This window comes from Cynocephalus volans, chromosome 1 (assembly GCF_027409185.1).
Source record: "Cynocephalus volans isolate mCynVol1 chromosome 1, mCynVol1.pri, whole genome shotgun sequence".
NCBI classification, from domain to species: domain Eukaryota; kingdom Metazoa; phylum Chordata; class Mammalia; order Dermoptera; family Cynocephalidae; genus Cynocephalus; species Cynocephalus volans.
The window spans coordinates 303210746-303238437 of record NC_084460.1 but is presented as its reverse complement, the minus strand read 5'-3'; the positions used below and the strand labels follow the sequence as shown (position 1 = coordinate 303238437).

The 27692-nt window shown below is 50.2% G+C and overlaps 1 protein-coding gene across 3 annotated transcripts; it reads right to left on the bottom strand.

Moving 5' to 3' along the window:
• Nucleotides 1–895: 895 nt before the first annotated feature.
• On the bottom strand, nt 896–27692 carry ATG4B (autophagy related 4B cysteine peptidase). Of its 3 annotated transcripts, none has more exons than XM_063095705.1 (14): nt 27622–27692; nt 19001–19102; nt 18775–18846; nt 16770–16868; nt 16247–16348; nt 15550–15622; nt 12400–12479; nt 6788–6981; nt 5600–5678; nt 5075–5220; nt 2990–3046; nt 2356–2449; nt 1481–1602; nt 896–1371 (listed from the first exon to the last, which is right to left on the bottom strand). In XM_063095705.1, exons 1-14 carry the CDS (start codon nt 27629–27631, stop codon nt 1357–1359), a joined length of 1245 nt encoding a protein of 414 aa, XP_062951775.1. In that variant the 5' UTR covers nt 27632–27692; the 3' UTR covers nt 896–1356. The 3 variants fall into 3 exon arrangements, with proteins under 3 accessions (XP_062951775.1, XP_062951787.1, XP_062951781.1); XM_063095717.1 differs by lacking the exon at nt 27622–27692 and adding an exon at nt 27326–27397; XM_063095711.1 differs by lacking the exon at nt 1481–1602.

Below are 27692 nucleotides of genomic sequence, written 5' to 3'. Positions count from 1 at the left end.
CTGTCCACACAGCAGCAGCAAGTTCTGCCCTCACTGAGGGAAGGGCCTTTTAGAAAGGCCCCTGTGGTCAGCCACTCCCAAAGCTCCCCAAACCCCTTGGCTTACGTTTTCTAGTAGGACCAAAGCCACTTTTCGAGGTCAGACAAGCAGACTAGCATAGCGACTGTGCACTCCAGGAAACCAGAGTTAAAAGGGTAGCAAGTGCTGAGATTAGTGCTGAGGAGGGTCTGGAAACATCGCCAACCGATGCCACAAGCAACGGGTGCCTGCCCTGCCCCATCTGTCTAACCATCTGCCCATCAGGCACCACAAAGCTCGGGTGGTTTTACCCGCTTGGCCCCAAACCATCTGAAACCTCAGTGACCCAGGAGGGCAATTCTGAGAAGGGCAAGGACACGGCAGAAGTCTCTCGGGTAGCCATGGGCTCTGCCCCTTCCTCCCACCACCCACCACGAGGGAAACTGAAGCAAGCAGCAGCACATGGTGCAGCTCAGAATGACACGACCCCTTAAGGGAGACGGAAAGCTGCGCCCCTACAAGGACCCTTTGAGGACTGTCACTCCAGAAGATGCCCCCAGGGTGTGTCAGCTGCCTTGCAGCCCAGGCTGTCCAGCCGTGTCTTGTGCCCACTGACATCTTTGGATTTCCCAAATGCCCTGCCCTTGAGTATTTTTCTCCCCAAAGCAAGGAAAAACCTTACAACCTGATCTCCCACTGAGGTAGCCCTTGATAAACCATGCTGGGCAGAGGGCACACAGCCCGACAGACTGCCCTGCCCAGCACAAGCAGCCCAGTCCACGGCTCAAAAGCCACAATATGGCTGTTGCTCCTCATGCCAACCCGCAGGTCTTCTGAGATTATGACTTGGGAAGTGCCCCAGAAATTCATGTCTGTGTTGAACAACTTCCAACAGGACTTTAATTCCAAACAAACCACAGAACCGGGTGCCCAGGAGGAAGCAGGACCGAGGCTGATGTACTAGCTCAGGGCTGGCAGTATCAAGAGGAGAACTCTGCAAGCTCCTGACCTGGCTGCACTGGGCTTCTGATGGGCAGCTCCTCATGAGGACCCTGCAAGCCCTGACCAGTGTTTCAAGCTGGGCAGTCTGACTCCAACCAGTAAGGCCTTCAGGGCAGCGCAGTCCTCAGTCCACAAGCAGAGTGGGCGGCCCTCTGGGCAGAGGCAACACGGGCACACAGCACTCAGCAGGCAGGCTGGCAGGCTGGATGGATGAGATGCAGTGCACCGAGTGCCCCGAGGCAGGGCTGGGCTCTCAAAGGCGCTGACCCCAGGATTTTCAAAGGGACAAGATCTCAAAGTCTTCATCTTCTGAGTCAAAGAATCTTTCTAGTCGCTCTACATCAGAAGAATCTAGAAGGAGCAAGATGAGACCTCATCAGACATCTCTAATGGGTTATTTTGGGGTATCGGGTGAAGACGCTAGAAAGGGAGGACAGACTGGAGCAAGAACCTGTCATACCGTGCGGCCCCACGCCCGAGGGCCGCCGGCGGGAGGGGCACAGGACGCTAGGACTGCCCAGTCGAGATGCTGGCCTCTCCCTGACTGGTGGGTCAGAGCAGGCCAGGAGGGGGGCTCTCGACCTGTGAGCAGAGGGACGAAGCATGTCAGCTGCTGTGGGGCTGGGGGGCAGGAGAGAGGGGCTAAGACAGGAGGAGGAGCAGACGCAGCTCTCGCTTGAGGACAGAGTGATGAAGGGCCTGGCTGTGGGAGCACGAGGGCCCATGAGGGGGGCACCCACCCCCTGCACAATCTGAGGCCTGATGGGGCCTGGCAGGGCACCAGTCCAGTGTCTCGCAAGGCCAGCCTCCTGCCCCTTTGTGGTCTGTCCATCATTGTTCACCTCAAAGCACTCTTTACTGTGAGATGGAGGGAAGTGTGAGCTGGATGTGTTCACGGGCCACAGCTCGCTGCAGCTTGGGGAGCCCAGCCCACCCGCTGCTGCAGTCTGTGGGTCAGGCCAGTTCCCGTGCTGGACTCTGTCATCACAGACAACCCAGCATGTTATCTCCTACAGAGCCCTGAGAACCCACTGGGGCATGCCCAGCTCCACAGAGCCCTGTGCAGCTGACCCAGGGCAGGGTGAAGAACGAGGCGGCAGGTTCTGCTGCTGCTGAACTCAGGCTGAGAGGACGGGATGCTCCACAGCCATGCCTGGTCTTGTACGCAAATCACCACCAACTGCTCACGCCTGGCATCCACACAAACCGTAACGATCAAAAGCAGGTGCCCCAGGACCTGGGGAAGCAAGGTGGGCACAGACCCCCCCCCCACCCCGTGATGAGATCAGGTTTGGGGGCCCCATGTGGACTTGGCCCTGCAGCTTCAGCACTCACCTAGGGACAGGTTCAGGACGTCAGGGCAGGCCAGGTGGGAAGGCTGCTGGTCTACCAGCTCAAACATAGGCAGGGCACCTCCGAGCAGGGACAGCTGTCAGCCAGACACAACCATTAGACACAGCCCCCACCCCACAGTGATCACACAGCCAAGAGAAAGGGGGGCGGCCAGCCATAGGCGGGTGAACACTGTTCACTGATGAAAGAATGAAGGTGCCTTCCCTCTGCAGGCCACTGCAAGAACCCAACATGGGATCAGCACGCAGCACAGGCCTGGCCGTGGGAATCGCTGCCATCAGGTCTGTCTGACCATGAGGCAGAGCGGGCAGGGTGGCACGCATCCAGCGGATGAGCAGCCTTCAGGACAAACTCACCCCCGCCTGGATCAACACAAGGTGGATGGACGAAGTAGAGATCACACTCTAAAGTTAGTGTCAATATCCGTCCCCACGACACTAATCACGACGAGGATGATACCAGAAGTGACCGCCACACGGGACCCCGCTCCCCACATGCCCGGGGAGCGGGATTCCAAGCCAGGCCGCCCTGCACCGCATGCTGGCCTCAGCCCCGCCTGCCCCACTGTTTCCCGAAGAGGCTCGGCTCAGCTCTGGGTACGGGGGCAGCTACAAACCTTTTTGACTTGCTGGCACCAGTCATTAAAGTCATCCTCAGTCTTGCAGAAAAACCCCTGAAACAAAGAGGACTGTGAGCAGAGCGCAGTACATCTAACACTGCTGTGAGCTGAAGAGCCGGGCTCCCGCCCACCACCTGCTCACAGCAGACAGCCCCCACGGCCTTCAGGGACCCCCAGCGTGCACGCTCCTGGACACACGCTGGCTGTCCTCGCTTCCCTGTGCCCAGGGCCCCAACCCTCCTCAGGCTCCTCTGCCTTGATTCAGCCATAAGATCTTACGTCATGTGCACTGTCAAAGCCTAAATGAATCTTCTGAGAATGAGGAGGTTATGATTATGTGTCAGGGGAAAGTGGAGAGAGCCCTGTTCTTCCTGTGACCATGTGGCACGGCTGGTGGCTCCAAGACCCGGCCTCAACTCAGTATCTCCTTTAAAAGCTCGGCGGTGAAGGCCACCAAGAACTGCTCCAAAGGGCTGGCCGGTTAGCTCAGTTGGTTAGAGCTCGTCCTTGTAACACCAAGGTCAAGCATTCGGTTCCCTATTCTGGCCAGCCACCAAAAAATGAAGAACTGCTCTGAAGACACAGGGCATGCTGCAGCACTTGAAAAGCGAGCCTCGCACGGAGGAATACATTAGACGTGGGGGCACTCAGTGCTACCAAGAGTAGCTGGGGAAAACTGTATTCTTAAAACTTGTCTGTCATGGTAGTTACTAGGAACCCTAAACACTGCCAGACATACAGATGTTAACAAGAAAAGAAAAAGAAACAGAAAAAGGAAAACAGAAATACGAAACGGGAGGAGAAGCTCAAACTGGGCATCCTCTCTCCTACTTGGAAGACACTGTTAATACTGTCCACAGCTTGGTAGGGGACACACGGACACTGCTTGAAAATGAAAGGCTTCTGGGCCGAGCCCGTGGCGCACTCGGGAGAGTGCGGCGCTGGGAGCACAGCGACGCTCCCACCACAGGTTCGGATCCTATATAGGAATAGCCGGTGCACTCACTGGCTGAGTGCCGGTCACAAAAAAGACAAAAAAAAAGAAAAGACAAAAAAAAAGAAAAGAAAATGAAAGGCTTCTTTCTCCCAGGGAGCCAGTGTGTGTTCCTCCTTCTCATGGGTGGGAACGAGGAGTTACTCCACCACGTGTCCCCTCCGGTCTCAGCTCCCAAAAGCTCAAACTGGTGCTCAAAACACCCCAAACATGCCGCCTCCTCTCCAGTCACCACGTCCCCACTTCCTCCTCCTGTGCAGCCTGGCTCTCTAGCTCAACCTGTTTCTTATTCTACCAATCACTGCAAGCTACTGAGAGGCATTCACTATAACAGATGTACTTAATTTTAGATAGGGAATTCACAAGGAGGTTCTGGTGGGAAGTCCAAGCCACAGAGCTCCAGCTCCCCTTCGCATTCCCGCTACCCTCCCCAGGACACCCGCGTTGGAGCAGGGCTGCCTGGGGCTGTGTCACACCTAAGAGACCATCTCGTATGAAGACCAGATTTCCCTCATTCTTTATAAGCAGAGCAGAGTATCCAAGACACAGAGCCCACGACTCAGTTAATTACTTCCCTAGGAATGTCACTATTTCCAATTTTTACTGTTGTTTTTGACCTCCTTCTCCATCACACACATTTTGAGGGTAGGCAGGTCTGCATAAATCACACACCAAAAATTCTAAGTTTGTGACCCAAAGGGAAAAACAAGGAAGCTCATTCTGGGGAATCATCTCCCAGATACGTTAAAACACACAGAAAACTAGAGAGGTGTGCAGAGGTGTGACCTAGAGGCAGCTGTTCGAGTGGGGGGACACTCTCTCCCGTTCATTCACACACGTGCTTTCCAGCCTGCACAAAGTCTGTGAGGGCCACACAAGGGCAGAGGGCCTCTGGGGAGGGACACAAGTGCCAAGAGGACACTGTTAATTCTTGTGCTCTTTGAATTCTAAACCATGAGAATATAATACTTATTCCAAAATGTTGGAAAAAACCACAAAATCTTAAAGTTTTCCTTTTCATTCTGAAACAGAATTAGGCACAAAACGACTGAGAGCACTGGCCACGCGCACACAGGGTCGGGACATACCACAGCGATGGACGGGTCGAGCTCCACGATGCTCATACGGCACGGCGGGTGCTGGCAGTGGAAGCTCTCGTCAGGGATGCGACAGCAGTCAGAGAACTCCACCGCCGGCTGCGTCGTGTGGGGGTCCAGGTAGATAAGCTCCCCACCTGGCAGGACACTGGAGATGTCAGTGGGTGGCCAACCGAACCCACCACACCAAAATCAACTCAAACAGACATGCCGCGTTGAGACAGCGGGCACAGGGCAGGGTGGGAGGCCAGGACTGTCTGGGAAAGGAAGGTGCACAGGAGGGGGCACAGGAGGCCACCCAGGGGCCAGGCTGGCACACAGGCACCAGGAAGGGGGACCCCTCAGGGAAGCATGCTGCTTTCCTGCTGGTGGCCCTGAGTCAAGTGCCGCCCTGTGGTATGGGGTGAAGCAGCGGCGGGGGATGTGGCAGCAATGCTCCACGAGTGCCCTCAAAGACCACTCCCACAGACCCCCGGGGGCATCGTTTTGGACCCACCACATGTGGACCCAACTCACCAACATAGCCAATAAAGTAGTGGGCACTGTTGGGCTTCCCTCCGATCACCCCCAGGGACTGGGGCATCATGAAACAGTGCTGTGGGAGAGAGGGGAGAGGGGCTGCTGAGCACTCTGGTCCTGCTGATGAAGTACAAGAGGACGCTTTCTGGGCCTGCAGACAACTGAGTGCAGGACACAGGCAGGAGCGATGATCCCCCACCCACTGCCACAGGAGGGCCTGAGGGCCTGCTCAGGCCCAGGTGGGGGACACTAGAAGGAAACGAGAAGACATGGCCCTGAGGAGCTTACAGTCCAGAGAGAACAACAGGGTACACACATCACATGCTCAAGGAAACCGAACCTGCAGGATTCTGATTAGGAGAGCTGCACGGAGGGGTGGGCTTTGGGAAGGTGGGAGGAAGGGGGCCAGGAAAATGGCCCTTGCAGAGGTGCAAACAGGGAGTGCAGGAGGCGGCCCTGCACATGGCTGCTGAGTGTTGAGTAGGCCTGATGGGCGGGGAGCAGGGGTGAGGAACAGTGTGGTTACGAAGGGTGGTGGCACAGGAGCCCACAAGACGGGGTGGCCAAAATCAAGACAATAGAAGTATTTTAATGAAAAGCAGCCCTTCAGTTCCATACAGTGATGATCTGGAATGTGACCCCTTGGTCTAAAAATCTAAGATAACTGAAGGAAACAGGGTTTTGCCTTTTCTCTTTGTGACATGGGTGGGGACGTCAGAAGGAGCCTGTGGATGGAATTGTCAAGGATCTTAGCAGCCCATCTGTCACTCCCAAGCACTGTCCATAGCCCTCCTTCCTCACAAGCTGACTTGCCCTCCAAAGGGGCCTGAGCCTCAAGGGAAGTTATGGGGGGGCCTGGAGCACAGCAGATACTGGGAGGGAAAGCAGGCCTCCCAGCGCCAGTCTGGTTCTGAGGACCCTTCCTGAAGTTCCTGACATTTTAATTCTTAACATTCACCCTAAGACTAAGCTACACGCTCATAAAACCAAATCAGAAGGACTTTCTTGCCTCATCCAACCGACAGCTGGGCCTCACATCAGAGTCACCCCTTGGTAATCTGTGGCTGTTCATTCCCACCCCAGAGAGCTGGCTGCTCAAGATGGCCACGTGCAATGATACACTAGCAGTGACAGAACCAGAAGCAGCGGACCCAAGCGGGCAAGAACCAGCATTGCCAGACCCACCTTCAGCGTCTCCACATAGGCCTCATTAATGTCTGTGAGCCCCAGGCGCAGGGGGATGAGAAGCACCAGGGGTCTCCATGACGCCGGCCTGTTGGCAGCCTCGGCTCCCACAGGGAACCCATTACAGTGCCCATCAGAACCTGCAGGGAACGCAGCAGCCCCTGCACAAGAAAGGCTGGTCTTGCAGAGCCTTCCTGGAAAAGAAAGACATCTTTTATAGGAAAAACAGGACTCAGCAAAAGTCCTCCCCAAAGACACAAGTTAATAATTAATGTAACAGAAAAGGACATTAAAAAGCAAAGTGCTTAAAATACAATTCAAACTTGGAAAATTTGGAAAAGTATAAGAAAAATTTTCCATAGTCCTCCCACCCACAGAGAAAAAAGAAACATTTTTCTATGCATGCTCAATTTAAAATTTTATCATGTAATAAAGCACACACACAAAAGAATGCAAGAATAGTTCATGTGCACTTTACAAAAAAACCACAGTGCCCACATAGCCACCAGACTGGCCAGAGACAGCTCACCGCATCCCCAAAACCCCCGCCGGGGCCCCTCCTCACAAGAAGGGCATCAAGGGACAGCTGTTCTCCTTCCTTTACTCTTCTCCTCCATCTTAATGAACTTGGTGCCCCCACCATGTACAGTCACAGCAAGAAGGCACCATCTAGGAACCAGAAAGCGGGCCCTCACCAGACACCAAATCTGCTGGCCCCTTGATCTTGGGCTTCCCAGCCTCCAGAACTTGATTTGCTATCACATGTTGAAAGAATTCTGGATATTTCAGCATTGCCAAGTGATGCCGGAAGAACCCAATCCAAAGAAGTACACGGTAATTGAAACAGATGAGGAAAGGTCAAGAAACTGTGCCTTGGATTGAGTTGGCAACAGTTGACAATGAGACTTCAAAGACAGGTAATATTGTAACAAGCAGAGTGATTAGGAGATTGGGACTGCAAAAGACCCAGAAAGACAAGATTAAGTCATATGAAGTCAGCATTTGAAAACGTTAATATGAAATTCAGGCTAGGTGCTCTGCTGTGCTGGCAAATGAAAGGTGCTGCTGGACCAACTCCCAGGAATCCCTCAACCTCAGAGGTAATTATGGGAGCAAAATCCATTCAGGAGATTGTTTAAAAGAAGGTAAGCTCAAAAAAGGCACCAAAAAAAAAAAAAAAAAACATGACTCATGCTGCCAAAGGCAGTGGGCAGGGGACCAGGATAATAATGGGACTTTATAATTTCAGAAACCTTTGTGCGTGTCATCTGTTTCTCAGCACAACCCTGAAGACAGGAACCCAGGACATCATCATTATTTTACAGATGGGGACTGAAGCTCAGGCAGTTAAGTGACTTAAGTCACACAGCTAGTAAAGGATGACGCCAGGACTGCAACACGGATCTTCTGATTCTAAGCCCATTATGACCTGTTCTAAAGAACATAAAATTTGGTGTTTCACTGAGGAACGATAACTTTGATTGGCACCATTTTATGATTATAAATAAATAAATGCACTGGGTAATCCTTCAATCACATATCACTAGAGGGCTTAGTGGTAGGGAGAGAAGACACCCCAGGAACATGGGGCACACCCAGTACCAAGATCTTGGTTTCTAAACACTATTCCCCACTAAAAGGAGCAAGGGAGGATTCCAGGGCTGGGCACAGAAAGTGCAGGAAGAGCCTGGAACATCTAATTAATGCCAGAAAGTAAGGAAGTGCTCAAAAAACAAACAAAAAATTGACAGGAGCATGTCACAGACCAGAGCCAGACTGAAGGAGTGTTAGTGGCCAAATGTGGGCCAGCATGAGCATCAAAGAGTGAGGCAGGGACAGCATACTGAGCAGCAAAGGACCACGACCCCACTGGCCCCAACAGTCCTTCAGAACCAAATGAGGAAGGACAGGAGGAAGAAGGCTCTTTTCCGGAATGCCAACCAATACACATAGAAGGAAGGAGCGAGTTACAAAAACCACCATTTTCAGGCACACATGTAAAAAAACTTGGCAAAACTCACTACTACACAGCCAGTATTGCTCTCGGATAATTCATTAATTACAAGGGAAAAAGGAACCTTTGAAACACGCACCACCCTACCTGGTGAGCCGAGGCAGCATGCCTAACAGTGGGACACCAGTGCCATGGCAACGTGCTGAGGACACAGCGTCACCCAGACTGTGCTCGGTCAAAACTCTTAACCCAGATCTAATCATGAGGAATAAGACAAGTCCAGCATATGGGACATTCTACGAACTGGACCCAGATTCTTCAAACCTGTCAACACTACAAAAAAAAACAAAAAAAAAGAGGAAGAACTTTCTAGACTAAAGGAGACTAAAGGTACAGCAACTATTTACATACAATGCTGGACCCTTCATCAGGAAAACGAAGGCAGCTATGCGGGTCACTCCCAGGACAGTGGTTCCACCGCCTGTGGCAGATGTTATGGTGAGGCTGAGCACACACATGGCAAGAAAGCAAGTGTGTGGAGACACGAGTGGTGAAGCCAGGAAGGGTCACGGCTGTGACTCACTGGGCTTTTCTGCAAAATTAAAAGTTCTCAAAATAGTCACAAAAAAAATGTTTAAAAACCTCAGGGAGGAGGTATTTCAACTCTCTATCTCTGGCTATTTAACCTTTCAAATTTCTGGACACAATTCCATTGTTTCCAAGAGCCGGCTCTAGACCTTACCAGTTCTACTGTTTCTTCTCTCAGATCACTGATTTTTATACCCATCTCTATTAACACCACTCTTCTGGGGTTTCTTCAGTTAATTTTGTTGCTCTTTTCCTAACCTTTGGAATTGTATCCTTACTTCATTAATTTTCACTTTTGAAAAAAATGTGGTCACCAGTATTGAAAGTACAGATTTTCTTCTGAGTTCTGTACACACCAGATTCTGATACATGGTTAGGGTTAGGGTTAGTCTGGAAACTTGATTTTTTTGACCCAAAAGCTAAGACAAGTTTAAAATTTCTATGTAGTAAAATTTAAAATTTCTATTTATTCTGCATTAGTTTTATATAAATGTTCCATGGACACATCAGAAACTAAGGTTTGACATGTATCTACTGAACTCTCCCATCGTGTTATTTTGATTTGATCAGTTATATATGCTCTCTATTTACTGTAGGTTTTGCTTTACTGATTTCGAGGTTATGCTCTGGTGAGAAAGCTTCATGATGACGTTTTCTGTGCCGACTGGACCTCTGTTTCTAGCATGGACCCTCTTCTATCTCAGGAATGTGACCAGATACATGGATCAGCTCAAGAAGTGATACGAAGTAGAGCCTGGTCATTTTTGCACTTTTGGGGACACCACCAGTTTGTGTGTGTGTGACCTACTACTTCACAAATGCCGTGGTTCATTTAAAGGGTTTTTGTTTGTCTCTGGCACCTATTTGTAATTTTCTAGTGGTCCATTTACATTTTTACCACATTAAAATTTTCTATTTCTCTATCAATGACAATTAAACAATATGTATACCTTCCCCCACCTCATGAAGCCAGGTCTTTTTCTCAGAATTCTAAACACTTTTGGTAGGGCTGGAAGATGAGATGCCCAGGCCAGTTCGATCACCTTTCTTCAAAGGCAGCTCAGTCTTATCAATATTATTTGGATGCTTATAGCAGTTTCTCTTTATATCTGCAATGTGAAATTATCACCAAGAATATATATATTTAAGTATTCTCCCGGGGGCTTTAGCTCTGAAGCCTCAACTCTTACTGATGGGTGGGAATTTTCCTACTCGCTCAGCACTGCCTCTGTTTTGCTGTAGTGCCTCTCTGGGAGTTTAATTTCAGCCTCTGTGACTCTGCTCCCTGCTCTTTCTCTGTGGTTGCACTGGCACTGGTATTTAATTTTCTTTTATTGGGGTCATTTATACTACTGCCAGACTGACATCTTTTTCCGTCTGCGATTTCTCCTTATATCCAGTGACTTCCCACTGCCCACTGTGGTTACGAAGGTCTAAATCTATCAACATTATAAGCTGGCAGAGCCAGCTGTGGACATCTTGGCTGGCCTTCAAAGGGTGGGTGAAGAGATAGACGAGAGGGTGGGTTCGGTGGGCAAGGACATTCCAAGCAGCAAGGCCTCCCCATGGCCAGTACACTTTATCTACTATCTGAGCAGGAACGTCATCAGCCAGCTATCACTGGAGGAAGGGGACGTCAGTGTGATTTCTGAAGGTTACCGGTTTTTTCCTCCCTGTTCCTTTCACAAGCAGTTCTGAGAAATCAGTAGAAAGAGGTCCTTGCTTGGCCATGGCACGGCTTCTCCAGCTCTGCCTTGCTGACTGCTCTGCCAGGCCTGCTGCCCCGGTCAGCTGCAGTGGTGGGACAGGGCTTCTCTACTGCGGCCCTCCATGCCTTTCTCCTGGGCTCTCGAGGCCAAAGGCAATTGGTACTGGCCATTTAGAATGACTCCCACATATGCCAACCATACCATACTGGTGCTCAGAAACCCAGGCTGCGTTCATCAGTCTCAGTGTCCTGGTTGGTTGTATTTTGATGCTATTCTTCCCAAATTCTGGTGTCACACATCGTCCACCTATCCCTGTGATGAGCACCATCATTTCCGACTAGTGAGACGGGAGAACTGGCCCTGGTCACTGCCAAGTGGCCTCCCACATCCTACCTGGGAGTCAGTGTCCCCTGGGAGCTGTTAAAAAAGCAGACTCAGATCCCTCCTTGGGACCTGACCCACATCCTCTTCTGACAAGCCCTGGGTTCACATGCTTGTCACAGTCCCAACAGCACTGGCCTGATGACACTGACAGCCCAGAATACACTGGAGCTGAAGTCCAAACACAGTCGAGTCCCCGTCCCTGCCACCACCAGTGCACTCCCCCCAGCACAACATAGCACCCTGAGCGGTGGAGATTCCAGGAAGCAGCCTGTCCCTGGCCCTTCCTGGCCATCATGCCAGGGCAACCAGCCCTCCAGTCAGAAGCCAGCAGTTCAACATGTGACTGTGCACTTTTTGGATCATGTCTCTTAATGTGTTCTTTCTTAAGTAAAACTGGATTCAGGGCAACAGCCTGGAGAACTTCAATAAACTGGGACTGAAGCAGCTTTAAGAAATTATTTGGAAAAAGGTCCTGAATGAAGAATGTGATGAGGCATGAAACGAGAGAGCTTTGTCAGTGTGGTATATACATCGTGGAATGTGAAACACAGACCTTTCTTCCAGAAAGCTGAACAGAGCCACACTCCTCCTGCACGTCACACCTTGGCTCGAGGTGGTACAGGTAAAAAGCTGTTCTTGCCTTTCTTTGTGGTGCATTAGCACACCAAAAGGAATTCAACCAGAATTCCTGCACAAATGCAGCAAAACACGGCACACATGAACAAATTATTTGTAATAAAGACACAAAAAATGATGTGGGTACAAGTAACTCGCCTCTGATAGAGTCTAGGACCTCCTCTGTCAGCCTGGTCTACGCTGCAAGAGAACAAGGTCGCCAGGTGTCTGGCTTGACCCTCAGCCCACAGTGGAGAGTCATAGCACTCCAGGTGGAGGCTCCGCTGTGGGCTGGGGCAGAGAAAACTGTGTGTCACCCACAATTCCCACTTTCTTGTCAACTGAACCCCTGAGTCACTTACTGATTTCCTCCATCACCACAGTGTTGTCCATCGCTACGTGAACTGCCAGGGAGCTCCACGTGTCGAAGACAGCAAGCTTCCTACAGAAAGGAGAACATGCCCATGAGCTTTCCACACCCAGACAGTTCACCTTCGCATCGACAACAACGGGACAGAGGGTGATGGCATTGCATCTTCGATGAGAAAGACCCTGGCTCAGAAGGTCAAGGGGTGCATCCAGTGCCGCGGATGGGAAGACAGTTGAGGGTGGAGCCTGCTTCCTCACACCTGGGGCCTGCTGCTCCTTCATCATCCTCAGTCACCACTCATGACGAGAAAGTGCACACACAAGTCCTGGGCCGGTTCCTGATCTTGCTGGCACACAGAGGCAGGAACCAGAACATGGGCCCAGTTCTCAGATACTGCAGGTTCTGCCAGCTTTGAGGCAAGCCCAGCCCAACCTTATTGCACCTGCACACTCTGCTCTGCTGTCCCCTCCACCAAACTCGCTGCACTGACCACCACAGAGTCTGAGCCCTCACAGAGAAATCTGCAGCTTAACGGGGAGCACCACTACAAATGATGGCAGGGACAAGCTGTGGTCACAGATTCAAGGTTCTGAAGGAAGAGCAGACTCCGCAGCCAAAATTTTAACAAGAATTTGATCTAAACCTGGGTGCTGTGGAGGTGGGGTCAGAGGACATAAATAAAAAGTGAAAGAATAGAAAAGCAAAGAGGAATGTTCCAGGCACAGAAACAGCTCCTGCCAAGGCTCTGAGGCAGCAATGACCTGATGCATCTGGGACGGAAAGAGGAAAGAGCGCCCAGGAGGCATCAGGGCGACTAGCAGAGGCCCTCCCGACAGGAAGCCTGGGGGGGTGCTGGGAGAGCAGTCTGCTCCACCGGCCGCCTTCCTCCTGCCGCTCCCTCCCTCCCATCCATGGGCAGTACTGTCAACACATCACATTTAGGGGGACGTTAGCCAAGGAAGACATAACCACAGGGGCAGTTAGTACGTGCTGCAAAGAACAATAAAGCAGGGGACGGGGGGAGACATGCTACTGATGTAGTTACAGGGAAGGCCTTGATATGAAGGAGCATCTGGGCAGAGGCATGGGGAACTTGCAGGTGGATGCCATGGGAAGAGGTTCCAGGCGAAGGGCACAGCATGTACAAAGTCCTTGAGGTGGGTGTGTCCAAAGAGCACAGGTGCAGTGTGCCGGGGGTGAGCTGAGGGCAAGCAGAGGAGGCGAGGCCGAGCGCACCCGCCTGCGAGAAAGATGGAAGCCCAGGACAGCTCAGTGCAGAGGAATGACGGCTGGCACAGGTGTTTCAGAAAGATGACTCTGGCTCCTATTTGAAAAAGAGACTCTAGAATGGCAAAGAGGGAAGGCAGATCAACAAGGTGCCGAGCAAAGGGCTCAGACCGGGGGGAGGTGAAGGAGGGGTGAGCACCAGGCAGAGTGTGACACGTTCTGGATGGGCTTGCTGAAAGAAAGGAGTCTAGAATGACCCCCAATTTTGGCCTGAGCGCCTGAAGGACAGCACTGCCAGTCTCTGTAGGAGAAGCAGTCTCGGGCAGGGGCTGGGTCAACATGCCCCTTGGACAAGTGGAGATACTGAATAAGTAGCTAGACATGAGTCTGGATTTGGGGACAAATCAGCTTTGAAGATGTAACCCTGGGAGCTGTCTGTATGCAGAGGACAGAGAAGTGGACAAAGGCCTGAGCTTGGGCCCTGCAGTGATCACGGGTCAGGGAAGAAGACCCAGCAACACAGGCAGAGAAGGCCATGGGGACAGGATGAGGGGCAAGCATGGCCAAGTGACCTAGCATTTCCAGAAAGCAAGCTCACTGCTAGCTGAGGCAGGGACTGAGGCTCGGCTTCAGACATGACAGCAGCGTCGATGCCATTCGGGAAGCATCACGGATGCCACTGAGGGAGGAAGGTGTCAGTGAAGGGGGGCTGGGACGCTGCCAACCACACACGAGCTGGAGGGGCAGGCGGCAAGGGCTCGGTAGGCACAGTGCCACACACGGGGCAGGCTGAGGAGACAGGGATGGCAGCAGGCTTGGGGACTAGATAGAAATTGAATGTGAGACAAGGAAGGGTCCAAGGAGATCACAAGGACCAGACAAGGGGAGCTGGCTGCAGACAGTGGCCATTCACGATGAGAAGGAAGGAGGAGGAGCGGCTGGAGCCCCAGAGAAGAGTGGGCCATTTCAGAAACATCAAGCACAATGTACCTGTGAGGGCCTCAAGTGGGGATGTGGAGTAGGCAGGTGCACGGGGAGGGACTCAGACGGAAAGTTGCGGCTGGAGACAGACTTAGGCAAAAGGCTCCGAGTGGGTGAATCCTGGGGGGCAGTAGCCCACAGCCCCCCAGAAATGCTGGGACACCAGGGCTCACAGCCTCAGGAGGGATGAATCAGGCCAAATAACTCTGACAGGTTAAGAAGACTAAAAAGTGGTAACTGACCTGAAACCACACACAAAATCCTGGCAACTGCAGGAAGACATTTCAGAGCAATTAATAGTGCTGGTGAGGCGGGTCGGGCGGAGGCAGAAGGAGGCAAACACTGTACGGAACACTCGAGGTATGAGAGGAAGCAGGTGCAGTCTAAGCCGTCAGACATTTAGGCATGCAGAGAGGAGAGGACAGGTGGGGACTTACAGGAAGCGAAGTCCAGGCAGATCTCCAGACAAGGCAGGGAGGGGAGAGAGGCTACAGTGAGATTCCAAGGAATGCTGGGGAGCTGGGTCAGGACACCAGTGGATGCCAGCCTCTAACGAGCCCACAGAGGTGCAAAGGCCACATCACCCGCACGATGGCCCCCTTTCCCCATGAAACTGCTGTGGTTCTAGATGAGTTTCAACTTCCTAGACCATCAGAAACCACTGCTACAGATGGACCCATACAACAGACAAAGAACAAGAACCCAATCCAACAGACATAATCTGGATTAAGGTAATAATTTCATTAGAAAACAAATTACGATTCACAAGACTGCACGGTCACCTCCGAGGAACCGCCTAAGGGTTTTTATAAGAATTTATAAGAATAAAGGACCCCTTAGTTCCTTTTGCAACAAAGACTCAAGGGAAGTTGAAACACCTAAGAAAAGTTCATGCTGCCCCCACAGAAATGGAAGGGCTGAAGATCATACATACTTGAGGACCTGGGCGACGGTGTTGGGTCCGTACCATTGGCCTATAGACTTGCCTTCGCCAACTCCCATTTGCGCTGCAGGAAGGAGATCTGGGTTAGCAACACACACCCTCTACTGACCATCCCAACGCCGCGTACCCCACCTCTAGTGGCACATGGCATCAGAGAACACTTTCCAGGAAGGCTGGACAGGCACACCCCACCCTGCCCCCAGACGGAAGGTGCTCTGACAAGATGCAGGGACAGGACAAGGTCTCAATGTCTTCCCTTCACTTCAAACTTAAATAAGGGTGGGAATCAAGGAAATGAAATGACTTGTCGTTTAAGTCACAGAAGTCTACATTGTTACTTCCTCCTGTGAGTGAGAACAAGGCCAGGCTTGCTTAAAACAAAGGACAGCTGGCCTTCGCTAACTCCACTCCGATCTGAGCACTCAGACTCACTGACGGGGCACTGTGGTGGGCTGCTGCTCACCACAGGGTCTGTGAGCACTAGACCTCCGAGATCGAGGCCACAGCGGGGGAGGGGCAAGGCCTGGGGTGCGGACGACCCACGGCAGCTCATGGTGGTCAAACGCCAGAGTGACGCACAGCCTCATGTTCCACACACCACAGTGCTGGAAATGCCTCCAGGGACACCTAACGACCTCTGCCCTCTGAGCTGCCCAGGACCCGGCCCACACTGCAGACAGTCCCCCACCTATCTGGTGAATGGAGTAGTGACTGTCCTTCCTGTCGATGAAGGCGCTGAGGACACTGCAGTAGCTGTCGGGCTGCTTCTCCCGCTGTGTCCACCTCCAGTCTGTTGGAGACGAGCACAGAAGATCAGCTTTACATAAACACGGGAGGCACGCTCCACTCTCACAGAGCACACAGCACACACACGGCAGCTAGGCCATCCGAAAAAAACCTTCCCAGAGTTAAAACTCTCCAGGATTTCAAATACGCATATGCCAACTCATCAAAACACATCCACACAGAAAGCAGAAAACAGTTTCAGTGGTTTAAAGATAATTTCTAAAAAATAAAACATTTATCAGCATTCTTTAAAGTCACTTTTTTTAATCAATGAAAATCGGTGGGTCATTAATCAAGAAAGCCCTAAAATCTAATTTGTGTTTTATCTGTTATCAGCTTTAAGCAACCCTTACCCTACAGTCTTCTTTGCTTCCTAAGAACGTGCTGGCCATGAGCGCCCACCCCTAGGCCCCACCGTGACTCACCTCGGCCTAAGTGTCGGCAGATCAGGGCTTGGGCAAAGATCATCTGTCCACACCGCAGCATGCAGCCCCAGCCTGTGTCCGAGGTGGGGCCGGTTCCCCCTGTCATGGCGGACAGAGAGATAAGCGTCCACGGTCAGATGGCCCCATGGAGGCCGAGTCCACCGGCAGGAGGCGTCAGGCTGCTCCACACCACAGGCCCTGATGCCCTCGTCCATCAGCTCGTCTCAGGCAACACACATCTCCTCAGACTCAGTAACGCCAAGAGCAGCATTTGGGGGGAGTGAAAAATCCTGACAAACAACCCCCTTAAAATGGCAAAATACATGAACAAATCAGCCACGGAGCGACACAATATCTGGGGAACATATGAAAAGATGCTCACCCCATTAGTAACCCAGAAAATGCAAAGTTAAACAAGGAAAGCCATTTTCCAACTACCAGAAAGACAATGAGTCAGAGGCTCGACAGCTCCCAGTGCAGCTGAGTGTGGGGACTGCATGTGTAGCAGCGGCAGCAACGACTCTCGGCCCCTCAGGCGCTTGTGCCCTGGCCCCACACTCTATTTCATATCCACTCACTGGGGCCCAGAAAGGCTGACCATATGCACCGGGGAATTGTGTGTGCCATGAGACATTTGGGACAAGCCCTGCCAGCCTGCAGCAGGAGTCCAAAGGAATGCCACTGTACACTGCGGCAGAAGAGCAGAGTTCCAGGGGTCAGACCACTAGGGTTGCAATCCTGGCCCATCCTTTACCCACTTCTGAGCCTCCAGCAGCTCCTCCCACACACCGGGGAGGACAGCGAAGCCTGCCTCTGGGGGTGGGGGTGGCTGGCAGGCACAGACAACCTGACCCACAGTGCCTGTTATTACCTACATCCCACTTCTGATGAAAACAGGTGTCTCTGCTGGCCTAAGGAAGGAAACAGATCCCTTTCGGCCTTTAGAACCACGATGAGGCTGCTTCACTGACAGCAGGTCATCCCCAGCCTCTATCTCCTCCACGATGACTCTGCCAGATGATGAAGCCTTCTCTCTAGCCCTGTGCTCCTCCCTAGCACCCCAGCAGAGTCGCTGTGCAGGAGACAGAGGCTGAAGACGAACTCGTATCCAGGGCCAAGTGGAGGGCAGGCTCAGGAGCAGGTGTGAGACAAGCATTTGTGGAATGGACAACTTTTCCCATAGCATACCTGGCCAATTACATTATTAAACATTAAGCTGTGGAGACGTGCATCTTACTTCCCTACATTTCAGTGTTCTCCAGTGTCAAGCCATTGTGGCTATCTTACTTCACTTTTGGAAAATGGATGAAAGCACATCTCAGAGAGGAACCAAATCGTGACTCAGCCACTGAGGAGATGCAAAGTCAGCCTGGTCCCTAACCTCCTTCTGGTGCCAGGTTCTCTGACAAAAAAGAGTCAAGGCCTAGAGCTGGTCCCCAACCTTTGTCCATCTCCAGGGGATACAACAATGAAGGATCACTTATAATGGCATGTACTTTAGTGTTATGTGAAAACACATCACATCCACCTTGCCCTGCAAGTCTCCCCCTAAGTGTGGAATGTACAGAACAGATGATAGCTACCGAGCGTTCCTTACCACAGTTAAGAAACATACTGTAAATGAGCCATGACCCAGGACACACATTCAAATACATAAACAGAAATTAAAATCTCCTGAAGCAACATGCTACCTCGCTATGGTTAACACACTCAGTTTCAGATTCCATTCTGTCCTAAATTTTTTAAAATGTTCATCATAACCCATGGTACTGATTTCAGGCTCCAGTAATAAACTGTGACTTGCAGTTGGAAAAACACTGCCCTAGGTAGAACCAGGAGCCTGGGTTTGGACCTGCCACTACTGGGTGTGAGACCTCAGCCAATTTATTCAACCAAGGTGGCTGTGCGGGTGAAAAGGAAGTATGTAGCATACGAGAGTCAAAACTGTAAGCATAAGTTCCCCTCCTTCCTGTTTGTTACACATCATAAAAAAACTGATACTTACCAATGGCTGCAAAGTTTTTCCTGTATGTAAACCAAAGTCTAGATGCCACATCAGACAAGATCTCCTCCTTTTCTAGAGGTTAAAAGAAAAAACACACACACACACAAAGCCTTAAGTTTGTAAGTCATATGTCACAAAAAAGAGTTAGCAGGTAACAATTATCATCACAAAATGCTTTCTGCAGACTGAGAAGCAAGAGGAGAATGGGCTCTAATGTGGCTGATACCTGTGAAAATGCTGTATTTTCTACCCAGTATCCAAACAGGCTCTGAGGTCTCAGGGAAATCTTCAAACTCGGCAAACCGGAGAGTGTCGTAGGTCAGAGTAGCTGTTGAAACCAAAAACACACATCCATCAAACTTGTATAATTTCACTAACAAAAAAAAAAAAAGCAAAGAGATGACACATAGTATTTCTGTACTGAAGAAGAATACAAGTGTAAATTCTTGCAACGAACTACACACCTGTGCCTGCACAACAGAGCATGTGCACAAGGAGGCCTGCCAGGCAGCTGCTTTGCTGAGGGGCAGGAACAGGGGATGGAGCTGCTCCCCACTTCCTGAGCCTTCCAGATTCTAAGCCACTGAAGCCACTGAGTCAGTGTCATTCAGTTGACACAAGGGTGAGAGACCAAGTCGGGGGCAAGACCAAGTCGGGGGCCAGCCCAAGAGAAAGCCACCCAATTCAAGCACTTAATTGTTTCAGACTTAAAGTGTTTAAAACCTAAAGGACAAAAATAAAATGAAACCACACCCTTTATCTTTGTACACAAGGCAGGCTACAGAAAAGACTGGACGTGGAGTAAGCTTTCATGGATGTTCTAAGGTTTAGCAGATGTCACCCTGGCCGTGTATTCAGAGACGATCTGATGACAGCAGATGCTTCAGGGGCAAGAAACAATGAGCTCCCAGAACACTGCAGGTTCTAGTCCCCCCCAATTTCTTGGTTAGGAGCAGTCAGCTGTAGAGCAATGGGGTGCCACTCCTAGGTAGGACATTAACCCCTGGAAACTGAAAAACAAACCTCTCTGCAAAGTCCCAAAAGGCACCTGGGTGCCAAGGGGGCCCAGAAATCAAGGCCAGTAACCTGTTTTCACTTCCACACCACCACAAGCATCCATGCAGCAACACTCACTTTCTAAGGAGGTGGCTGGCTGCAGGCCCATGGTGTCTACCTGCTGTGCCAATGAGACCCAAGTGTCATCTAATCTAATTTGCTTCAATTAAGAAACTACAGAGGCCCAGTGTCCTTCCGTCCACATAACTGTGACTGAGGAAACTCAGGTTATGCACTATTCCCAAAAAGAAGGCACCAGCCAGAAGCAGTGCATGCAGCCCAAATTCCCATAAGGCAAGATGCACACGGCATGTTCCAGGGTGGCATCAAGGGCATAGGCAAGGCTCCAGCTGCTGTGAGAGAGCCTTGAACATGTACTCTCCTCTGCCACCTCTCCAGCTTCACAGGTGCCCGCTCACTCATATCCTTACCTATGACATCAATCTTTTGACAATCAATACACTATATGAGTTCCTCCCACATCTGAATTTATTTTTTGGTAACTGCCCCACCTTCTGGTAAGAATGATGTATGCTAGTTATAAAAAAAATACTGAAGACTACAAAAATATAAAAATCACCTGACGCCTCATCACCCAGCAATGAATCTCTTTCTAGAAGTCTCTATGTGAAGATCCACGTGTGCAACCTAAGACAAACAGATGAACTCACACTACACCTGTGGTTTCCTCATCTTTATCTTTCTCGACAATGGGATTATCATTCCAAATAAACACAGATCTCCATCAGCTCTCTAAAACGTATGTAAGTCGCTATCATAACTACAATGCCCTGTTTAGGGTATTCCCAATTACTCCCTGTCATGGACTGCATAAGCACCACACGTGCATGTCTCAGACTGTGCACAATCCCCTCAGGGAAGGGAAGGGGCAGGGTGCTGGCTCTGGCCCCTGGCAGTCAGGGTTCAAGTCCCAGCTTTGATATTCACAGGTTGCAGGCTCCTGGGCCACTTCACTTCCAAGTGTGGATGTTCCCTCATCCATAACATGGGATAATAACAGGACAGCCTCACTACATGGCTGTGAAGTTTCCATGAAACACTTCCCATGAGGTACTGGCTGGCAGAAAGAGGGGCTCCAGTGTCAGCTGCTGTCATTAATATCAAGGACACAGAACTGCAAGATCAAAGGCACACACATTTTTACTACACCCAAAAGGCTTAATCTGATGTGCAGCTAATGCACAATCACAGAGTGGGGAAGCTCCTGAAAGTGCCCCAGCAGTGCAGGCAGGACTAACAAACATTTGCTGTCCAAAGAACTCCCAGTTGTAAGGGACCCAGGCCCACTTCTGCCTCTTTTCTAGAAGTGCTATGGCTTCCAAAGGGTGACAGCAGGCGTTGGGGGGTGGGTGGGGTCAGATCCAAAAGGCTTTGCCTGTGACCGGGCTTTGTCCAGGAGTGTCTATGATTTTAGAGAAAACATCAACCAAGCTGCTGGTGACCATGAATAAATAATCTAAGGTCCAAGTTTATTTCTCCCTTTTTATATAAATTACTTGTTTCTGCACGTGATTATAAAAACCGAGTTAGGATGAATTAAAGTTCATGTCTATCATGAAAAAAAAAAGACTGAAAAACATCATGATGTCCCTGCTCCCTCTCCAAAGCCATTTCCATGTCTTCAAAACTGACCACTGTTCTTCGGCCTCTATGCTTTATCCAACACACAGACTCAAATCCAGAAAGCTTATTCTCAAGGAAAAAGGATGTAAACACCACCTGTCTAATTTCAAGTTTACAACACTGCAGGACAGTAATCCCAATCTCGTTGGCGTTGGAACCTACATTTCCACTGATGCTTGAGTCCCTTCCAAGGCACTAGCTTTGAACTAAAGTCACATACATGTATTTTTTTAAGTACTGAAGAGCTAATGAGCACTTCGTCAAGTACTTATTTGTAGACTATTGCAGAAGGAGGTGGAATATGTCACTAGGAAAAGGACTACATTGCTAAGTCCACAAAAGTCTGTAGTATCAGAATCCAGAAAATGAGAAACTTTTAAGATATCTAGCTTTTCATATTAAAAATATAAATAATAAAGAAATGAGACAAATGGATAAAGAAAAAAAGGAAAAAGCTGAAAGTAGGGTAACACAATGCCTGGGCTGCTTTGAAGCTAAGAGATCTTCATCGTTGAAGCAGCAAAACACGATGCAGGCATACTCCTTAGATTTATTAGCAAACTTTATAAGCAAGGAAGCCAACTTCAGAGTGAAGGTAATAAGAGGTGTTTTATAAATTCAAATGTCTCACCAAATCCCCTACTTAACTATGAAAATTATGGGTTATGTGGCCTCAGATCTTTCACTGCCTAAACCAAAAGCCGGCAACAAGACAAAGAAACGTGAAGGGAGCAAAACTTCGAAGAAGCAAGCACAGCTTCCACCAGCTGAACAGGGGCTGCGCAGCAATGAGGTGCACTACCTCCCAGACCCTCAGGAGGGCTCCCACCCTCTGTGCCCCAGCACCCTGCACCTCACTGCCCTCCCTGTCTAGAGAAATGCCCAGCTCTGCTGGCTCCTCCAGCTGAACCCACACTCCAGGCCTCCCCCGGAATCCTGCCCTCTGTTGGGTGGGAGTCACTTCTGCCCCCAGGACTGGCTGTAGATACACTGTGTACACCATCCTCTCACTTCTGCCACTACACTATACCCTCCTCACAGTCGGACTGTCTTCGTTTCTCTGTACCCTGGAGGACACCTCGACTAGGCAGCACCAGTGGAACACATTCCTCCCAGTTTGGAGCAGTGGTCAAGAGTCCAGTGGTGGAGCCAGAAGTCCAAGCCCACCTCTAACCAGCTGTGTGACCCTCACAAGCTGGTTCTCTTTCTATGCTTCAGTTTTCTCACTGGTAAAATGGGAACAGTTCTGCTTTCCCCATGAATTGCATGAGGGTGAAACTAGTTAACCTACAGGAAGAGCTCTGAACCATCCCGCAAGCACAGTACCACCCTTCCAGGACCGGCCTTCTCTGAATCACCGAAATGGGTGCAACAGTTACATCACAGTGCGGAACAAGATGCATTCTATGGGCCGGCACCATGGCTCACTCGGGACAGTGCAGCACTGGTAGCAGCGAGACCACGGGTTCGGATCCTATATAGGGATGGCCAGTGCACTCAGTGGCTGAGCGTGGTGCAGACCACACCATGCCAAGGGTTGCGATCCCCTTACCGGTCAAAAAAAAAAAAAAAGATGCATTCTATAACCAAACTGAGGTCCAAGGCCTGGCATAATATAAGCAGGAACTGAGCCAAACATAAAAATTTCTCTACTGAAACTGAATCCAATGTAACAAACTTCACTCAAAAGAGAGACATGACTATTTTCAGAGAGCAAAAGCCAGCCATCGCACTTCATGGGCTGGTTCAAATGTCCTCCAGCTTTGACTCTGGGGAACTAGCACCAAAGATCACTGGACCTGCAGTGATTCCTACCAGAAGAGCACATCCCTCTGCCGTTATGAGAAAGTCTTCACTACACTTAGGGGCTCTGCCCTGGAGAACCGGATGAAACACCACAGGCAGGCTCTCCAAGTAGACCCCACGTAGTTGGGACACCCTCACAGCTGCAGTTGAAGAGGAAGGCACTATGAGGTGCCATGGACTGAGGCACTGTTCCCTCAGCACAGGCCAAGGAACTTGGACCAGACCGCCCAGCTTCCTGACCTTCTGGATCTTACCTTATGGAGGAAGGAGACATTTTTCGAAATAACACTTACTTATGGTGTCTATTAAGATTTGTTTTTGGAGATTTGTTTTGGAGAGCCCACTTGCTAGCTGTATGACACATGCCTGAACTTTACTAAGACTCAGTCTCCTCACCCATGAAATGCAGCAAAGCCACCAGCTCTGCCTAGAAGGGTGAAATCCCAGGACGGGTGCAAAACTAAAGTTCACAATCACTGACATTTGCACAGATTGATCACCACGAGGATTTCACTCTCTGAGATTCTTTCATCGACTCTCAGGTTAATGAGCTCACTTGGGCCTGAGGCCAGTAGCCTCTGCACTTCCCCACAGAGAGGCTTCCTCGTCTTACTTCACAACCCTCACTATGTTTCCATCATCTGTACATGCCATATCATGTCTTTTATGAAGAAGTTCACACAGCTCCTGAGATAAAAGGAGCCAAACCTTGAAAAGAACACCAGCCTCCAGACTTCCAGGTATGATGTCACCTGCATGATGTTACCTTCCAGGTACAATATTACTTGCTTCTCCTGCGTGCCGTCTGAAACAAGACAACATGCAGGAGAAGCAAGCCAGAGAAGTGCCACCCACTTCGAGAGAGAAGCCTCCTTAGGAGCAGATCCTGGATCTGGTCACCTGGGTCCCAGACACACCCTCCTCCTTGGAACTTCTATGATCACAATCCTAAGGGAAATTGGAAAGCATTTTAATAATATGGTAATTCCATCAGCACTGTGATTTAATAACATTAGTGTCACAGGCAGAAAAACAGGGAACTGTGCTGGATGAATTCAACTTCTCTCCACTTAGTACCAATTACATCCAACCAGGGAAAACCACAAAAAACATACAATGAATAGATTTCTTTTAGAGCTTACTGTAACACATCTTAAAGATACTTACTTACCCAAAAACACTTATATTTTTCCAAAAGATTACACTTCACAAATTCAACAAAAGGGTTCTACCCTTCCTTTAAAAACTCTTATGCTTGGGCTGAGCCCGTGGCGCACTCGGTAGCGTGCTGCGCTAGCAGCGCGGCGACGCTCCCGCCGCCGCGGGTTCAGATCCTATATAAGGATGAGCGGTGCACTCCCTGGCTGAGCGCCGGTCACGGAAAAAAAACAAAAAAAACAAAAAAAAACTCTTATGCTTAAGATAACCAGTTGCACGTAGTTATTTTTAAAATCCAAAGAGTTTATATAAAGATGTTAGTGGTTCAGTTCTGGATGGGGGGGAAAAAAGAAAGGAAGAAAGAAAAGAACCCAAAAGCTTAGCTATGTCAGAAAACTAGAACTCATGCTTCAGTGAACACACTGGACAGAATATCCATGTTAAAATGCACCGCCATGCAATAAGCAGCCTTTCTCATTTGTTTAAGTCTATGCTGACTGGACTTATAATGGATACAAACTCTGTAAACTAGCATTCTTATAGTAGGGGTATGTATAAATTATCATTAATTCAAGTTCTGCTCCTTCAATTGCCAGCCCTGTGCCAGACACAACGTAAAGCCCCGGAGAAGCCAGCATAAGATACCAGCTCTGCCCTCAAGGAATGGACAGTGTGGCTACTTAAGTGCTAGCCCCTGTCAGTTCCTTGAACTGGGAGCACATTTTTATGGACAGTGCTGGTGGACTCGTGGAGAACACAACCAAGACATGGTCGGCCTGCCGCCTCCCAGACCTCTCTATGCCAGTGGCCCTGGGCTCCCTCCTGCCTCTTCTCTTTCCTACCCACACTCGGACCCTGAGTGACCTCATCTGATGTGGCCTCCCACACATCTCTAGCCCACCCCAATCCCTTAATTCCAAACCCGTAGACCCAAAGGCCCCTCAATAATGCCACATAGACATCTAACAGGCATATCACACTCAACATGTACAAAACCAAACTCCCAACGCTCCCCACCAAGCAGGCCTCCCCAGGTTTTCCCATCTGAGTTTCTTAGCTCAGCCCATAATCCTTGATGCCATCTTTACCTTCTCCCTTTCACCCACTCCTCTCCCAACTTCCAATCTATAAACAAATCGTATCACCTCAACCTTCAAAACGCATGCAGAATTCAACCTCTTCTCCCCACCCTGACCTAAGCCTCCAAGTATCTTTGCCTGGCTTATTGCAACAGCCTCCTAGCTGGTCTCCTGGCTTCTGCCCTGGCCCCTCTGCAATATATTCTCAACAGAAACACCAAAGCAAGACTGTTCAGCATAAGTCCGATCACGTTACTCCTCCTCTCCACACCTTCCAAAAGGTTGCCGTCCTGTTCAGAATAAACACTCAAGTCCTCACTATGACCTAGCAAGGCCCTACCACCGGGGCTTATGTCCTCTCTCTGACCTCAGGTCCTGCTCCTCTCACCCCCACCCACTGCACTTGGGCCACACCAGTCTCCTACATCAGCCCACTTGCCTTCCTCCTGCACTGCTTTTGGGTCTTGGTCAGAACTTAACCTTCAAAATGAGAACTTTCCTAGCCATCCTGGCTACAATTTCAATCCCTCTCCCTGCTTGGCTCATATCACTCTCCCACGAGCCACACGCCTCACTGCTTATCACTTGTCTCGCATCTAGAACGTCAACTATCCCAGGGCAGTGGCTTTTGTCTATTTTGTTCACTTCTCTAGTCCTGGGGTCTAGAACAATGTCTGGCACATATCTGGCATTTAATAATAAATATGGCTTACTGAACGAATGACTATAAGAACAACGTGGTCAAGGAAGGCAGAATCTTCAAGAACTACAGGGATCAAGAGAGGGTGGACCACTAATCATCCCTAAAAAGAAATACAGCATCATGTGAGAAGGAAAACTTCCCATCATACCCTAAAAATATATGTTTTTATCAGCATCAACAAAGGCCTTTAAATGCAAACACCTTGTCTACTTTGATCTCACAAGCAGCAGCATTCAGCATCCTATTAAAATACCATAATGTGACTACACAACTGTATTCCTAACTTTAACGTGACAGTTTTCACATTTAAGATAATATCACCGACAAACTGTGTTTTCCACCTTACCCAAGTCTCTCATTCGAATAACCTTAGGTAGTCAAAAAATAATTCCCAGAAAGAAAGTGGATGAGTTAAAAATTCTACTACCTCCTCCACTCCCATGTCCCCAGCAAACAGTACAACAACAGTGCCTGATACTTATTTAAAAAAACAAACTTCACAAAATATACATCTGGTCATCATGCTCCCGGGAGTCAGAGCTCCTGTATCTTCCAGCCACCTAACACATTTAAGTGAATAAATATTGGCCTGTACATATTACAGCTCCCGAACTAAGATCTTAGTAAACTTACGTTGCAGCTGCCAAGAAAAGAAAAACAAAACAAAAATAATGCCATTCAGGATAACAGGGAGAGTTAGCCAAGGGAAAGTCTTCCTTTACAGGTCGGGATACCTGAAGAAAGACAAATCAGTCCCTACAAGGAATGAAAGAACTACAACCGCTGTGAAATGAAAGAGCCCGTGCAAGAACGTTTCTAGGGCTACTGGGCAAACGACGCATCCCCCAAACACCTTGTCCGCAAAACTGAAGGCTTGTCCCCTCTGGAGAGGAAGCATGACACGACGGGCAAAAACATCGACCCGCCCCACACACTTTGAATTAGGACCCACAAAATTAAGACACGATAGACGTATTCACTGTTTCTCCCCGGTTACAGGAAAAGAGCCTTGGGTAATCTACCGGTCCCGGGACTTTAAAGAAGAGAGAAAGGAGAAACCAAGCGGACACTGCGACCACTGGAGCGTGTGTCGCCTCCGGCCTACCCCTAACTTCACACGAGTCAGGGAGGCCGCGTCCGCCCGGCCCAGCCTCGGGCCCGTCGGGGCCGACACCGCGGACGCTCCCGGCGGGCCCGGAAAGCCCCAGACGCTCCCGCAGCACGGGCGGCCAGAGCCGCGGCGGAAGGGCGCGGCACGTCGCCGCCGTCCTCCCCCGGCGCCCGCGCCCCGCCGGCCCGACGTGCCCCGGAGCGAGTCGAGGGCGGCGCGGGCCCGGGGAAGGGATCGAGAACGAGGCGAGCGCCTACCGCGGAGAGACCCGGCTCCCGGTAGCCCCTCACCTGCGTCCATCTTCCCCGTCCGGCCACCGACTGACCCGGGCGGCGTCGCTCCCACTGGCCCGCAGAGCGAC

Coding starts and splice junctions, on each gene's coding strand:
- ATG4B (XM_063095705.1), bottom strand. Junction 12,480..15,549: donor ACCGTCGCCCAGGTCCTCAA/GTATGTATGATC, acceptor TCCTTTCTGTAG/GAAGCTTGCTGTCTTCGACA. Junction 5,679..6,787: donor CCTATGTGGAGACGCTGAAG/GTGGGTCTGGCA, acceptor TCTCTCCCACAG/CACTGTTTCATGATGCCCCA.